Below are 16973 nucleotides of genomic sequence, written 5' to 3' on the forward strand. Positions count from 1 at the left end.
TTTCAAATTAGTTATTAATTAATATTAGGCTAGTTTATTTTATTTATTTAATTTAAATTGCAGAACGGGGTTTAATTTATTTTAAAACGACCCGGTGAAAAAAAAAAACGTAGATTAGATGAGTAAGCAGTATTATCAAGACGAGTACCATACCAGCATTCTACGACCCATTGACTCATACATCATAACGCGGAGTTAATTGACTTTGAAGTAACCGCTGAGAATTTTGAAATTGGGGAGCGGAAAATTATAAATATGCTGGAAGAAAAATTAATGCTGGTGGTGATGGGTAGAGATGAGTTATTTCTTCCATGGGAAATTTTATATTTACATTATTATTATCATTATTTGTTTCCAAAAAGGGCTGAGCCCTACTTTTTTTTTTTTTTCAGTGGAATATTTGTAAGAAAAATTAGTAGGCGGGTGATATTGGAAAGAGTAATTGAGACATCCTAGTGAACTATTTTTTAATAAGGCGGGGGGTTTTTTTTTTTTTTTTGAAGATCTTTCAAGTATGAAGATCATTTTGAGCTTTGTTGTAAATTTTCATCTTCACTAGGTTCGGAAAAATAATTAGTTGGTTTGAAAATAAAAATTCTTTAAGTAAAATTTTTGTAGAAAGTTATATATAAGATTGATAATAAATAATGAGAAAATACAATATTATTAAGACATAGAGTGATTAAAATGGATTATTTAAAAATAATCGTATCGAAAGAAGTGTCGTTACTTGACAGAGTTTAGTCGCAGACCAACTATAACTGTACATTGCAAAATAAGGAGCCCTTTGTACAACTTAAGTGCCTAAGGTCATAAAATCAAGCCTATACAGGCTTCCTTATTCTAGCTGCAAAAATTTGCCTTAAATTTGTTTTTCACATTTCAAAACTAATGAAATAAAATATACAATTTTTTTTAAATAAATATTTCTAAGAACAAAATATCTAAACTATAAAACTAAAAGTTTTGTAACTGGGATTTATTTTTGCTCAGAGAATCCAACAATCCTGATTAGAAGATCAGGGTTCGTATCCCCAGCGAGGTAAAATAAATAATTTTGATATCTTTATTTTTTAATAGTACATACTGATATCTAAAGTTAATTAATTAATAAATAATTATAAATATTTAATTGAAAATGTAAATAATGAAATTTCTTTTTGTCTGACAGGTGGTACTTGATAATCTATAAACCGCGATTAAATAAATATGAAAAGCCTTTGTAATAGCATATTATCTATATTTACGAGAATTATCATAACGAGTATAATGAGATATAGATAATAAATAACATTGTGAAAAAAATATAAATAAAAAACATGAAAGGAAGTACAAGTCGTTGGACAAGTTACACGGTCATTAACCCGACCGATTAGGACAGTCGAGTACCAACACTCGTTACCTACTGATTAAGATTTGGTTTCAAAGTCGCGTAATAATAACAATAATGTAACAACAGAGCGCACACACACCTGTTTTTTCCCATAATTAACCTATCCGTTACTTCCATAACAATATCCCGTTTTTCTATGTAATCATTTCATTTTTATTTTTATTACCTTCTTTCTGCTCTTTACTACCGAACGCATTACAATGGTTTCATTATTTGGTTTTCTGCCCTATTTATTTTTCCTTTTACTACTTTGTCGTCTTAAGACTGAATTTACTTTTGTTCTAACAATTTTCACCTGTTTAAATGTCAAGTATTTACTTTTATTTTAACACAATGCCTTTTGTATTTTTTTATTTTCAAATTGCTTCATATTTTTTAATTATTTTAGAGACTTGTAAATCATAATTTTTATGTCTTCGTCGAGATTTTTAGAATCTTCAACTTCAGCTTTAAACTTTTCGATACATTTTTCAAGTTCCGATGATTTTTTACGAAGTTTTTGACGCCTCCAGATGAAGAACTCATTTTTTACAAGAATTCTTCGTATTTAAAATTTTTACAAATTTACAACTTCATTCCTAATCAAAATGAAGGAATCGTACAAAGTTTATCTTGAAGAAGATACTTGTAGCTCAACATTTTTATGTCTTCGCCGGAATTTTTAAAATTCTCAGAGTCTCAGATATAAAATTCACTATGGGTTTCATAAGTCTCGACATTTCTTCGCCAAGTTTTCAGCACGCCCAGGTCAAAGATCATTTTTTTTTAAGAATTTTCTGTGTTTTAGATCTTAAAAAATTCATAATTTTATTTCTTCTTAAGTTTGTCAAGATTATTGTTTAAAACTATAAAAAATAAACTTATATTTAAAAATCAATTCATCAAAATTCTAAAAAATGTAAACAAGATTTTAATGATCGATCTTTACATTAAAGAACTACAAACAAAAAACATAAATGATATAAAAAAAATATGAAAAAAAATAATCGAAGAGTCAATATATAAAAAAATAAATTTATCTTCTTGAATCGTTAAAAGATGAGATCTATTAGTCATTAATCTGAACGCGGGTATACAAGCTTATGGCGTACAATATATCATATCCATTATCGGCAGTTTATCAAAGCATGTCAATCTTTAGATAGTTGTTATTTAACTCTCGATTAAATTTTAAAAATATAAATATTACGTCTGAACATAATATATAACAGGTATCGATAGTATATTATGTTATATATTGAACATTAAGCATATAATAATATAAAAGTACATAGTACACACGCGTGTCGTGCGTCAATCTTTAAGCCGGACAACTGAAACCCAAGTGTGTGATTCAGTACTTTATACCGAGTGTCATGTATCTATAATGTATATAGATACACAGATATGTCGGTATGTTGCACATTTATCCGACATTCCTCTGTAAGGTAAAAGCCCCAATAGATGATCACGTACCAGTATATGATCACTCCATGTATTTGTATATCTATATTCACAAATATAGGTATACAAATACATGGAGTGATCATATACTGGTACGTGATCATCTTATTGGGGCTTTTACCTTACTGGGCATTCAAATAAAACACTTGGATGCACTCGTATGAGCTCATACATCATACATCATGCATTAGTGCTTTTATTTTCTCACTCTTTGCCTTATATTATTATTTTATTATACATTATTTTTTTTATCTTCTTGTTATTGTTGTTATACTTCTGTGATTTAATTTTCCTTTGACTCACAACCAATTTCAATCGCCACACGCTGTATAATCTCTACTGTCGCGGCTTATTCAGCTCCAACTTCAGATACTCAAGTAACAACAACTAAGAAATAAAAGAGAACACCTGATAACAATAACGCTTCTTTGTTTGGTTATTAATTTCTCATTTTTTATTAATAATAAATTGTGCACTTTCAATAAGTTCGCTTCGATGAATTTTTAATTTTTAATTTTAAAATTTTTCGCGCTTTAAAATTCACCACTAAACGGCTTGTAACATTCATAAAATGGCAGCGGGAATTTTTCAAAATTAAAATAGCGATAACTCATAAACTAACTAAAATTTTATTCTGATTTTCTGCTGGTGTCATTCTATAGGAGCCTACGAAGCTAAATACTAAAAATCAAAAAAATCAGTCGAGTCTAAAAATAAAAACTTATTTTACTGCTTAAAGTTTTTTTTTTTCAATTTAATGAAGAGAATGAAGTAAAAATTTTTCACTTTCGTGAGTTAAAACTGCAGTCTAACCTCGTTTCGCACAATAAACCCCGTAAACAGTTGGTACAACAGAAAGTAATGTAAAGGAAAACAAAAAAATGAAATCGCGGCATCCGGCATTCAGTGAATTTAAGAATTCTTTTTACACGCGATGCTGCCCGCAAAAGGAGTTTAATGTAAGGCGATAAAGCACACCCGCCGACAATTTATTCTCTGCTAATAATTTATATATACACAACTCACACACTTCCATGTACATATTCAGATGGTATTGACGTAAAAATCTTTACGCGTGCCCATCTTCGTGTCAATAATTGATGGTGTCGAAAAAAAATTCACAAAGAACTACACCAAAAATTTTTCAACAACATTTTTTAAGATCGCTCTTATTATATCGCTAATGAAACATAAATTCTGTCTTATGCTTGGGTTATAATAATAATAATAATAATAATAATAATAATAATAATAAAAAAAAAAATATTCCAGTGATTCATCAAAGAAGCATGACAATTTTACGAATTAAATTTTTTTATCTTCTAATTTATAAACTTTATTTTTATTTTAAACTATTCTTTTCCTTCCTGTTTATCAACGATATAAATATTACTTATACCATTCCAAGTGAGTGTATCGCATTCCAAGAATAAATTACTCATAATAAAACATTTTTTTTTTTTTTAAAGGAAAAATCACTCGATGGCTAACGAGCATGAAATCAAATGTTTGAGCATTAATGCGTGTAAAATTTATACAAAAAACGTTAAGCTAACATCTATTTCAAATAATCACAATATTTATTCAATGATAGAAAACATAAGATTCTAATTATCATTTTTTTACTCATTTATTCAATAGTGAATCAATTGACTGTAACTTCAAATCAACATTAGCAGACTGAGAAGAAAAAAATTTTATGAAGGACTTAGACTAAAATCTGTTCAAAATTGAATTTGGTAAAAAGTCCATAGAATTTACAAATTCAAACGACCAAAAATAATATTTTATAATAAAACAAATATTTTATTCGTAGAAATATGCGAAGGTCATAAAAGTGAAGTACATTTATATAAATAAAGTGAAAGATTGTAACAAAAAGTAGCAAAGTACCGACATAAACTTTTTATTTATGTTTCTTAGTATTAACCCAAATCGCGAGTACAATAAAGTTATTTCCCAAAAGAATCATTTTTTGTCTTGAAAACTTTACAGATAAAAATAATCCTCGGATTTTATTGTTTCTTTTATCATTTCAATTCAAATTACTTCAAATTCTATTCTACTATAAAACTTTTTTTTCTTAAGACTAGCAATTGATAAGAGGCTAACTTTTACACGAAAATTCAATGAAAAACTTACAGAAAGCTAAATTCTACACCAGATTTTTTACACATTGAGAAAACATAAGGAAACATTGTTTGTAATAAATGAAAATTGAAATTATTAGTAAATAATTAGATACGGGAAAATGAATAAGAACTAATATCGAAAATAAGTGATTAGTAGCTGTCACTATAGTAAATAACGACTCTCGCATGTTGAAAAATTATAGTTTCAAACACTAAAAATTGCCGTTTCAATGTGTAGTCTATACTATCATACCAAGTAACTTGTGACTATGATCATAGTAAATAACAACAGTGGTTTTATAAATTTTACAGTTTCAAACAGTAAAAATCACCATTTTAATATGTATTTTATAATATCACGCCAAGTAATTTTTAATAATGATAATAGTAAATAACAACCCTGATTATTTAAATTTTATAGTTTTAAATATTATTTTCGGATATAATTTATTAAATTTGCTATCGGGATTAACAAAAAAATTAACAATAAAAAAAAACTATTGATAAAAAATTTTTTTTTTTCATTTTGTCTTTATCTTGTTTTTTTTTTTTTGTTTCATTTATATTTTTTTTTTATTTTTGGAGTTTTTTAAAGGAGCTGGAGGAAGGATAAGGTTTCAATCACATTCTCATTCATTCATTTTAATGAAGTTTTACGCTTGCCTTAAAAATAAATACAGAAAAATATTGCCCTATCCGAGATTCGAATAGTACCCTTAACGCACGCGAGACTATCACCTAACCGCAACGCTATACAAACGTTGGGGAAACTTTTTTGTCAGGAGTTTGATTAACGACATATTATTGGCTATCTTGACAGTGTTAGTGTCTCGTGACGAGTATACGTTGAAAATATGAAATATCTTCCTTTATATGTAAAAACTATTTACTGACAATAATTATATGAAATTAATTAATTAATAATAATTATACTTATAATAAAAAACAATACCAATAATTTATTTTTTTGAATTTAAATAAAAAATAAAACAAAGAGACTATTCTTTACACAGAAGGATTATTTCATTGATGCGGTGATATTGATTAATAAAATTATTATGCGATGATGATTATAATCTTTCTATGACTTGGAATATCTCAACAAAATATTATTAATAGTAATAATGATGAAAAAAATAATAATAATTATCATAATCATAATTATAATGACAATATATCGCGTACCTTAATGAAATGAGAAGTTTCACGTTTTACAATCAATTTAGAGACCAGTTCTGAAATATATGATCTTATTTTGTAAACTTATTAATATTTATTTTAAAAATTTTTTTCATTAAAATTGTTGTCGGCGCTGTCCAACACGTGTTAAAAAAGTCATGCGCATTGGCGAAAAAGATAGTACATACTAATGCTCTGCAAGAGCATTAAATTTACAAATGAGGAGAAGGGGAAGGTCCCACACTCAGAGAATTTAACGTTTGAAACAGTAAAAATTCTACTTTTAAAATGTATATTTTACCCGTCCAAGGAACATCAATAATTACAGTTTCATCTTTAGCGTTGCGTTTAAAATTTACCATTTTACTTTATAAATATTGATGTTGCTTGTATAGAAATTTACTAACTGTAGTTTATATTTTTTACATATCATACGATCATTTTTTACGTACGAAATGATAAATATCAAAGTCAAAGTTCTTAATTATTATACTTTAACATTTTCGACTTTCACATAGCGAATATTACTGTTTGAAATAGTATTTTTTAGCGTGTAAACAATAAATTGTAGCGTTTAAATGATAAATATTACATAGAGACTAGTAAAATCACGATTTTACTGTTTGAAATGGTAATTTTTATAAGTTGATCATTACTTATTACAACTCGACTATTATTTATTACAGTTTATTTTTTTCCGTGTGCAGAAAATCAAATTACTCCAAAATATTCCAAATTTTACAACTTTTGTTCTTAAAACTGTTGAGTAAAATATAATTTATTTTTTATTTTTTAGCAGTTCTTACTTTTTAGAAAATATTTTATTTTAAATTTACCAAAAAATTTCTCCAATTAATTTTTCCATATTTTATTGTGAATGGAAGAAACCATAAAGTTCTTGTCAATTATTTGAGCAAAAATTTCAGAAAATGGAAAAAAAATCAACCAATAAAAATTATGAGTGATTTATTACAAATTAAATGCAGATTTAAAATATATGGCCAGGACTGATACCGAAGGTTGCACCTGCATTCTAGGCCCAAGACAAGGTCAAGATAATACACAATACCCAACAAAACAAACGACAATCTTTACGGGACTGTAAAAATGTTAAACGCTGGATATATGTCCTCGAGATTGCTGCGCACCTGATGGCATCCACTCTTTATTTTATTTTATTATTATTATTATTTATTCTTGATCTAAGTACATACAAGTAAGTGCCTCGACAGTAGTAGTGGTTAAAAATAACCGGAAATTTCCAGTGCATAAACCGATGAATAATAATTACTTGTAGTCAATTTTTTTGTATTGTTATGCGTATGAGACAGAGACAGGTGGAAATAATAAATCAGTTAAGCATAAGAAAGCGACAAAGTTAATGCTGAAAAAAGTTTAAATAAATAGAGTAATCGATTTTGCGTGACTAATATCGCTGTTAAATGTATATAATATAAAATGAAATAAAACAGGGCGTTGATGAGGTTGAGGTTTTACTTCTGTTGGTGGATTATCTCCAGGCAATAAATGACTTATTGCGTCACGTCAGGGTTTACTTTTATTTGCCGTTTAAATTTACTTATTTGAACTGAGAACAATGGAATTGTGCTAGTGTTTTAAGGAGGACATTGTCAACAACTGGGTAATGTAATGTATGGATGTAATTAATCGGAAACTTACTAATTACGATAGTAATATCGAAATGGGATAGTGGAGCGGAAAAATATGACTGATATTTTTTACTAGGTCTAGTTTTTTTTTTTTTCTTAAAATTATTCATCATATTTATGATAATAGAATTAACAGATATTTGATAATTTTTGAAAAATAAATTATGACGAAAAATTTCACACGTCAAAATTTATTTCAATAATTTTCTAGTAATTTATTTGCTAAGTAAAACTAAAAAATGTCTGCTTATTCTATTTTGATAATTTTTTTGCTTGAAGTTTGATTTGAGTATTTGATATTTATTTTCAAAAATTTTAGAGCAATTATTTGAATTTGAGAATAAAATTGTTGAGCTAATTTTACATGTAAAAACAGAAAATTTAGAAAAAAAAAAAATTTTTTTAAATGTGTTGTATCACTTTTTCAAAAAAAATTTTTTTCATTATTGTTTTATTATCGATGTACTTTTGAAAATTCTAAATATTCTAGATATGGTTCAAAATATTGTGAACCGTGAAATCAAACAATTTTCAAATTTTCTACTTGTGGAAACTTTTTAAATATTTTTAATAGTTTATCTATCAAAATAAAATTAATAATAAAAATAATTCAACTAATTCTAAAAATCAAATACTCAAATAAAATTTCTTCACAGTTGAAAAAAAATTATCTGCTAGTAGAAGGACCAAAGTTTGTAACCTAAGTCTCCAAAACATTCACCGCTGACTTTTACCTCGGACACTAAAACCGTCAAAACACAAAATAACAATAAATCAAGCTAATAATCCTAAGATTTGTTAAATGAACCGAAGAAAATAAAAACTGACCTTTTCTTTTTCCTTTTCTGTAGTAGACTCCTTCTCGTTAACATTATCTTTGTCCTCGGGAGCGTCTGTATGTGGCGCAACGCCGTTAGTGGTGGGTTTAGTGTTGGCATCGGCTTCCTCGATCCTTTCCAATTTTCCATCACCTACAGCAGGTGCATCACCCTCTGCGGGGATTCCATCTTTTTTGGGTGTCGTTGTCACGTCCATAGACCTCTTGCTGTGTCGTCCTCCCATTTTTAATCCTTCTTTCTATCAAGTTAATATACACCGACCAATCAATAAATATCGCTACGCCTAGTTAATCTCCGTATCAGTTTCTGCAACACAAAGAAATTTATTTATAGTTAATAGAGTTATATTCGATCTTTCAATTGCCAACAATTTAGTTTCATTTGTTTGTATTCACATAGGAATGTTGGCAATTAAACAAGGTCATTACATATTAACATCAATATAATTATACATGAAACATGAAACAAGATCAAGAAGAATATAAAATGAAGAAATACTAAATACTTGAAGAAATTTTTTTTTTCTAAAGTCAATGAGACTGATCTTTCACACGTTCAATTAATTAGAGTGAGATTATTTAATTTATGAATTGAAAAAAAATTTTTTACAATAAAATTTTTTTTTTTTGATAATTTTTTGAAAAATTTTGAAGAAAAAAAACTAGCAAGATAATTCATTTAAAAAATAGATTGGAATCTCTGAAGATAAAAAAAATTGTCAAAGTATCTAATTTACGATTACACAAAGTGGGTTCGTGAAAGGCCGTCGAGTGTTTACTCTTCTCGGTGTCTTGAATGTTTGCACAACGGAATAGGTCAGTAAACATATAGTATGAAAGTACTCGAACTTGCATTTCTTATGAGTACACAATCACACTCTCGACGTATGCTAACCGGTAAACCTAACACGCCATTATACATTATATCTATCCCGGCAGCCATCCATCAATTTAAATAAATTACATTATAAAAAATTTTTTTTCAACAAAATTAAATTACATCCTTAATTCTTAACTTCGTCCGGTCTCTACTCGATAACATTAAACATTTAACACGAGGAGGACATTCAAGCGCCTACGTGATCGCTGATCGGATTTATGGGATTTAATTTATTAATGTGCATATTGCAAGTACGTGGGACGAAAATTTTACTTTCTTTCACTCAACTCTAAACTGTATCGCTTATTTAATCTTATTGTATTATATTATTGACTGTATGACTTTTTTTTCTTTCATTTTGCACTTTGTTTGATGTTTCCGGTGTTAAAAATAAGGTCGCTGTATGTATCATCTCTGACTCAAAGCGATGATAAAACTCACAATTAAACAGAAAATATCTGTTTTATAAATGACTAAGTTGCAATATAAATAGAATGAGATTAATTTTTTTTTTATCAATCTGCTCAATAGATTAATAAAAGTTGATTAATGACAATAAGTATGAGATATTTTATAGTACTGAGATATTTTTAATTGACAATAATATTTAAATCAGACTGAGATTTATGTTCGGATTAAGAATTGATATTTACATTAGATAAGTTTTTTAAAATTGAGTTTAGGGTACATAGATAATTCTTCTAAAGAACATACTAGAATTTTTTTTTTTCAATTAGATTCATAATCAAGCCATGAAATGAACTTCATACATCCGTAAGAATAATTGTACGAATGTACGGAAACTCTATAACTCGTAAAATAACTGAACTAAAGCAAATATTTTTTTTCTGTTGGATTCAGATGACTTGCCTTAATGGCCCAACGAATAATTGTTCAAATATTGACACATTTTGTCGTGAAAAATAAAAAATAAAATGAATAATGAAGTTAGTTGAATGGATATTTGAAAATCGAGTTTGGGTATTAATATTATAAAAATAAAATGAATAAAAACATCTGGTGAACTTGTGTGTATATCATGTGTGTAATGCGTATGTCGTTTAGTTGGACTACTCAACTCGGAATGAAAATTTATTGTATGCAGAGCAGCCGTGCGTACAAGTGAGTACGAACCCGCATACAGTATGAGAAAGCGCACGTGTTACCTCGATGACAAAAAAGAGAAAAAATACTCAACTACCACTACATATATAGGGAAAAAATATAAAAAGAATTATTATAAAAAACGACCAGAGGAAGTGCTACCGTGTGTTATACGCAATAAAAGAATGATTATTTTTTTTAATAATAATTAATATTTTAATTAGTCGTCGATTGAAAGATCTCAACTTGGAATAATATTTGTCGATAAAAAAATTTATTTTTAATGATAAATATTTTTGAGTTGAATTTATTGCTGCGTGATATGGCAGTTTAAAAATTTTTGATAATATCTTATTACTTTAAAACACGTTATTCTATTCCAATGTGGCATGACTTTTCAAGTTAATCGTCAGTAACAATCATGTCAAATAAAAATTATTTGTTTAATGGATTCATAAAGGTCGCAATTACTGTTCTGTATAAATAAAGGTCGCGTTTTTTTTCTTCTGGACAAAGATGTTATTTTATTTTTTATAATTTTAACTTTTATATAATTAAAAAAAATTGAGCTAATTTACAAAGTTTTCTAGGCTGAATATATTTGAATAATTTCTGATGAAAAATAAATTTATTCGGCTGCACGCAAAGTTTTAATTAGAAAAAAACTGTCGAATTACTGATAGCTGAAATTTATTTCAATTGAATTGTAATATTGGAAATATATAGACAGTAATGAAAAGTAGAAATAATTAATTTAAAATGAGCAAACAAATTTACAATTGGAAATGGAATTAAATTGTATACTCAAGTATCAGAGTGTTTGTTTTAACGGACAAATTCATTAAATGGTAATTAATTTTTATACAAATAACTATTGAAGATATTTGTATGGAAAAATTTAATTTAAAATAAGTTTAATTAGTGATTGGTGAAGCTTATTTTTCAATGTAAAATAAAATTGGTTTTTTAACAAACAAAATTCTATTTGAAATAAAAATAATTATTATTTAATTGAAAAACTTCAAATACTTTCTGAATGAAATGAAATTATAGAATTTTTTATCAACAAAATTTCCAAATTGGAGTATTAAAGTAAATCAATAAATTACGAGAATTAATGTACAGTTTTTCTGAATGCAATTTTATAAATTTACTTGTTAAATAAAAAAATGAAGTGAATATAGCAACAGAAAATTATAAAATTCTAAAAACCGACAGTCACACTACTCCAAAAACTGTTGATCCCTACCAACTTCACATCCATTTTTCCACTCAGTGTATTCTCAAAGTATCAATTTTTCAATAACAAAAAAAAGCGACAGCCCAACCCAACTGACACACAATCGCATCTCACAAATAAAAGTCTCCGGCCTCCGGGTCTTCTTTCTTGTCCTCTCCCCTGGCATCTTACGCCCGGCAGGTAGACCGCTGTGCTAAAATCTCACAAAGAGATTCGATCGTGAATCTCTGTGAAAGTATACAATACACATCTAACCTTCAATTCTGATTTAGAATCAAAATCTAAATCAAGTCGTTATCGTCCATTTACTCTAAAAATTACCAAAAGTAATCTTCATAAGCTAAAATAAGCGGTATCGATTTATGCGCTTCAAGATGGCGATCTTGTGGATCCAGGTTCGAAAATCAACTAGACCTCCGCCCAGAAAACCAAACCATACATACACCGGTCCAGTTCAGCACCTCCATTCAATTAAACTATTTTTTTATTTCGACTAGTCTTCTCCATTTGCGAATAAAACCATCCTCTAAAAAAGAAGAATATAAACTATGAGTTAAATTTTTTCTGAGAAGCCGAAAATAATAATTATGGTAACAATATAAATAAAAGCCAAGCGAAACAAATACAAAATATCCCTAAAATAAAAATATATGAGTTTGAAGTTGATCAATAGTCGAAATTCGAAAAAAGCGGGACACGATTCATCATTAATTAAAATTAAAGCGCGCTATTCAAATTTCTAGTTACTTAAGTAAAATACGAAGATTGAAGAACTTAAACTGTCCATCAAAGTCTCTAGCATCCTATCCAGGAAGTGTTGCGCGCACGCTCTACTCGTCCTTCCACGAATCCTCATAATTCTTTCTCAAGAGTTAGCATTGTACCGTTAACTTTCAATCCAATCCGAAATAATCTCATCTCAATCCTCAATCTCCAACATCCCCATCAGCGGTCACTTAAACAATTAATATTTTGAATAAATAAATTACTCACAATATATATTTATAAAAGTGCACATTCACTTTTAACCACAGCCAACAAATTTTTTTTTTTTTTTAGTCAACAATTATAAAACACTCGCGTATAAAATTTAAATAAAGAAACTTCTTATAAATATATTTTTTTTTATTTATTTAATATTTATATTTATTATTATTATTATTATTATAAATAAATTTGTATTTTATGGAAACACGAGGTAAGTATAGGCTGCTAAAATAAACTCGTGTAATAGGCTTGGCAACGCGCAGCCGACTGGCTCTGGACAACATGAGCTTCTAATTTTTCCCGGTGGGGAGGGGAGGCGATTGAGGCGCCTTGGTGCCGGGGATAGAAACTAAATTGTATGGGGTGGAGAATCAGGATGGAGGACGATGTACAATGTGTATGGTGAAGTCTGAAGTAGCGTCGTTTTCGATATAATATTGTTATTATATATTTGTATGTGTACGTCGAGTTTACGTTTAATTGTATAGTATTTGCCGGTTGGTGACTGTCTACATATGATAATAATGACAACACATCGTAAATTCTCTTTACGTCAACTCGCCCTCAACTTTTGCGCAACACACCCTATTCTCAGGATTTTAATTTTTTTTTATTTATTTATTTATTTAATTTATATGTTTATGTTTGTATTTATATTAATGTTTAAATTTACGTATTCGCACGTGAATGTAGAGAGAGTTTGTTAGTTGAAATTATTGATTTTTTTGTGATAAAGTAATTTTTTTTTATAAATTTTGGATTTTGCGCGGGAGCGCTCCGCGTAAGCTTTTGGTGCAAAAATTTTAGAACTTGAATATTTCATATACAAATTACATGAAATAAATTTTTACAAAATACTCACTTAGTTAACTTAAAAAAATTTACTTAATCGGAAAAACCAAAATTTTGTTTGCATTTCAACATCATAATTTTTTAAGTTGTTCTTAAAAAATTAAAAATTTTTTATAATTAAATTTTAATCATTTTTATTGATTTCAACCATTATTTAATATTTTGAATTGAATTGACGATTAAAAAGGGGTAAAATAATTAAAAAAATAAAACCACTCCAAAATGAAGATTCAAAATTTTTACGGAGTAAATAAGATTTTTACAAAAAATTCATTTTTTTTTTTTAATTTCATGTATATTTTTTAAAGTTTCTCATTATGGTAATTTTTATGAACATAATTTTTTAAATCTTTTGTTAAGAAAACTCCAAAAAATTATAAAAATATTCCACGAAAATAAAAAAAAAAAAATTTGAATTGTATTTTTCAGAAACACCCTGGCCGGAAAAATTAGCACATAACAACTCTGAAAAACCTCGAGTACCAGCACAGGTTCACTCCAAAAGCCGAATAGAGATAAGTGGGGAAAATTTAAAGTAATCTCGTCGTCTGGTAGTAGTTTGAGCAACACAAACCTCTTGCATCAGGGCGGGGCTCTACTCATCTTTGTTGCTTCTATTCACCGCCTTATGTATATGCTGTTAAATATTTACGTAAATACTCAACCGCTGTTATCTGTTATGTAGTTGAAGTCTAGGTAGTTAAGCCTCAAGCTCTAAGTCTTATCTAGATGTTATAAGCTATAACTTATATTATAATAACAATAATAATAACTAAAACGTCTGTATTTATGTTACAGTTTTTATTTTAGTAAATTAACTGTAAATGTGGTATTTATTGTTATTGACATGTATGAGTGTATGTGTAAAAGTTGGCCATATGATACCGATGACATTTACGAGCACGTTCTTGGATCTTCACTTCATTCGACGGAAGCTAACATGAAACACATAAATCCTAAAGGGCAGCTCTAACATTATGTTACACGCGTGGTATTCCATCAAGGGCTTTTCCACACTCTCACACATGTGTATTTATGTATGTTGAATACTACACCGCGTACCGATAATTTAAAGTGTGATTTATTGACCTTTTTTGTTGCACTAGGGTTACAAAGCTGTCACGATTCAAATGTCTTTCATTGCGGTTGGAGTTTACTCTTTACTCTACATGCCGATGACAAGTCTATTTTATTCGCCTGTTTGATTTAATTATTGGAAAAACCGGAAGAAAATTTAATTATTTTTAGCCAATACTTGTTTGTAACTAGGAAGTCTAAAATTAATTAAAAAAAAATTATATCAAATAACTGTGTTAAGATTAAGATTAATGTTCATGAGTCATATTTTTATCATACAGCTTTCGGCGAATCAATTACGTAAATAATATTAAAAATAATAAAAATTGACAACATAACAGTGTAAGAATAACAAATTCATGTGTTATCTTGTTTTTGATTCATATATTTAAAATAAAACATTTTTTCGTGTCAGATAAACTACTGTAGTTGACATTCTGAGTAACGCGATATTTATCATATGAGACTTGAGTCGTGATTGCTATTCATTGTATTTAAAATAAAAACAACATTTTCTCTGGTAAACACAATAAATTTTCAAATCTACAATAAAATTTAGCTACGGAAAGTAAAATAAAATGAACTCGAACAAGAGTAAAGTAATAGACTAAATAAATTAAGATCAGAATTGTTGAATCGTGAATTGATAAAATGAATGAGAGTCACGCTCCGCTAATTCGCCTGATAAATAATTCTTTACTTCTTCTACTTTCGAACAAAACCGTGACTGGAACAAGTATTTTATTACGTCAATTAGAACACTTTCAAAAGTATATCCAGCTATTTTATTTTATTATCCAAAAACTTCTTTACTAAATTACGTACTCTCTAATGAGAATTTAATGAATTTTTTTAGCCGAGGCTATAAAGAATTGCCTTAAAAAACTATTGCAGAAAATCCGAAATCGATTGCTCGAACGGTTTTTGAGATACAGCGAATCCGTACATCCGGAATAAAAATTGTACGTATGTACGGATTCTATTTTCCGGGATAATTTATTACCGAATCAATTTGGAAGTTTTTTGTAACACTTTCAATGGAATACTATGAGTAGAATTCAAGTGAGAAGATATTTAAAAAAATAATTGTTACGATAAAATAATTAATAAAAAGCCTGAATGAAAATGGCGGTTAACCTTTGAGTCTTTGGCTATTATCCCTCGTAAATGAATAAAGTGATCGTCAACTAGGAATAAAAAGAACTCCCACAGTTCTTTTGTGCAATAATTTTAAAACTCGCCGCTTTGTCAATGTCAAGTAATTCAATGATAACTTTTGCGATAATTAAAAAAATAATTGAATTATACAATTAATAGGGCATAGAAAAATGCGGTCAAGACTCATTGTCTACTCGTAATTCGTAATTGTATTATATAGTGATAGAGACAAGTTCAATCTCAAGTCTGTCGAGTAATACCGTGTACACCACGTTCATTACCGGAAACGGAAGCTCCACCCTAGCCAGTAACTGCGCGGCCGCGTGGTCGCGCACAAAGAATTTAATGCTTTTACTCGTACAATTTATTTATAAATAAATAAGTAAATTAATATGCTCGATTAATTTCTATCTAGAGAAGAAATTTCCCAATGAAAAATACAAATTTTGGTTATAAACTTTTTTAAATATGAGTAAATGGTTAATGATAATTAATTGATGCGAACAAATAATGTGACAAAAGTTAAAATAATAATGAGAATTGAAGTTAATGGAATGCGTAGTGACTATCACGATCGCCACCCACTTAGTCTTAAGTAGAGGGCAAGGGGAAGATTGTTGTGAAATAAGACTCGCCAGTGCATACGTATGATACCGAGTGCACTGGCATGGGTAACTCAATACAATTCTCAGTTGTTGATATGAATGTTGGTTAATATTGTTATTGTTGCATGTGTATGTGTGAATGTATGATATATAATATAACAGTGACAAGAGTCTCCGGTGCGAGAAATAGTCGATATGATGCTTCGTTTATGATTATGATACTCGTATTATGGAATGAATGGCTCGCGTAAACACGATAGTGTTATCAGACTCTTACAAGAATATTCTTTTATTTACAAATAATCCCCGTTATTTTCTAATTATTTTTTTAAGAATTTGAACAACTTTCTAAGGTTAATTTTTTATGACTCTTAAATCAGACGTTTAATTATTTTTGAACTTTTTAAAATAAATT

At 28.3% G+C, this 16973-nt stretch overlaps 1 protein-coding gene and 1 long non-coding RNA gene across 3 annotated transcripts in view; one reads left to right on the top strand and one right to left on the bottom strand.

The window, feature by feature from the left end:
- The window catches only part of LOC123270581 (A-kinase anchor protein 200-like), a 28943-nt gene extending 15802 nt beyond the window's left edge, over positions 1-13141 (bottom strand). Inside the window, exons 1-2 of the mRNA XM_044736708.1 lie at positions 12873-13141; positions 8646-8962 (exon numbers count right to left, since the gene is read on the bottom strand). Coding sequence (XP_044592643.1) covers positions 8646-8879 — 234 coding nt within the window. The 5' untranslated portion in view covers positions 8880-8962; positions 12873-13141. The remainder of the gene's footprint in view (positions 1-8645; positions 8963-12872) is intronic.
- Positions 13142-13918: 777 nt separating this feature from the next.
- Positions 13919-16717, top strand: LOC123270583. 2 transcript variants are annotated; one of them, XR_006510635.1, is made up of 3 exons: positions 13919-13964; positions 14148-14414; positions 14517-16717. It is a non-coding gene; the product is annotated as an uncharacterized LOC123270583 (long non-coding RNA). The 2 variants fall into 2 exon arrangements; XR_006510634.1 differs by lacking the exon at positions 13919-13964 and having other exon boundaries at positions 14079-14414.
- The last annotated feature ends 256 nt before the right edge of the window (positions 16718-16973 follow it).

Source organism: Cotesia glomerata, linkage group LG8 (genome assembly GCF_020080835.1).
Source record: "Cotesia glomerata isolate CgM1 linkage group LG8, MPM_Cglom_v2.3, whole genome shotgun sequence".
Lineage (NCBI taxonomy): Eukaryota > Metazoa > Arthropoda > Insecta > Hymenoptera > Braconidae > Cotesia > Cotesia glomerata.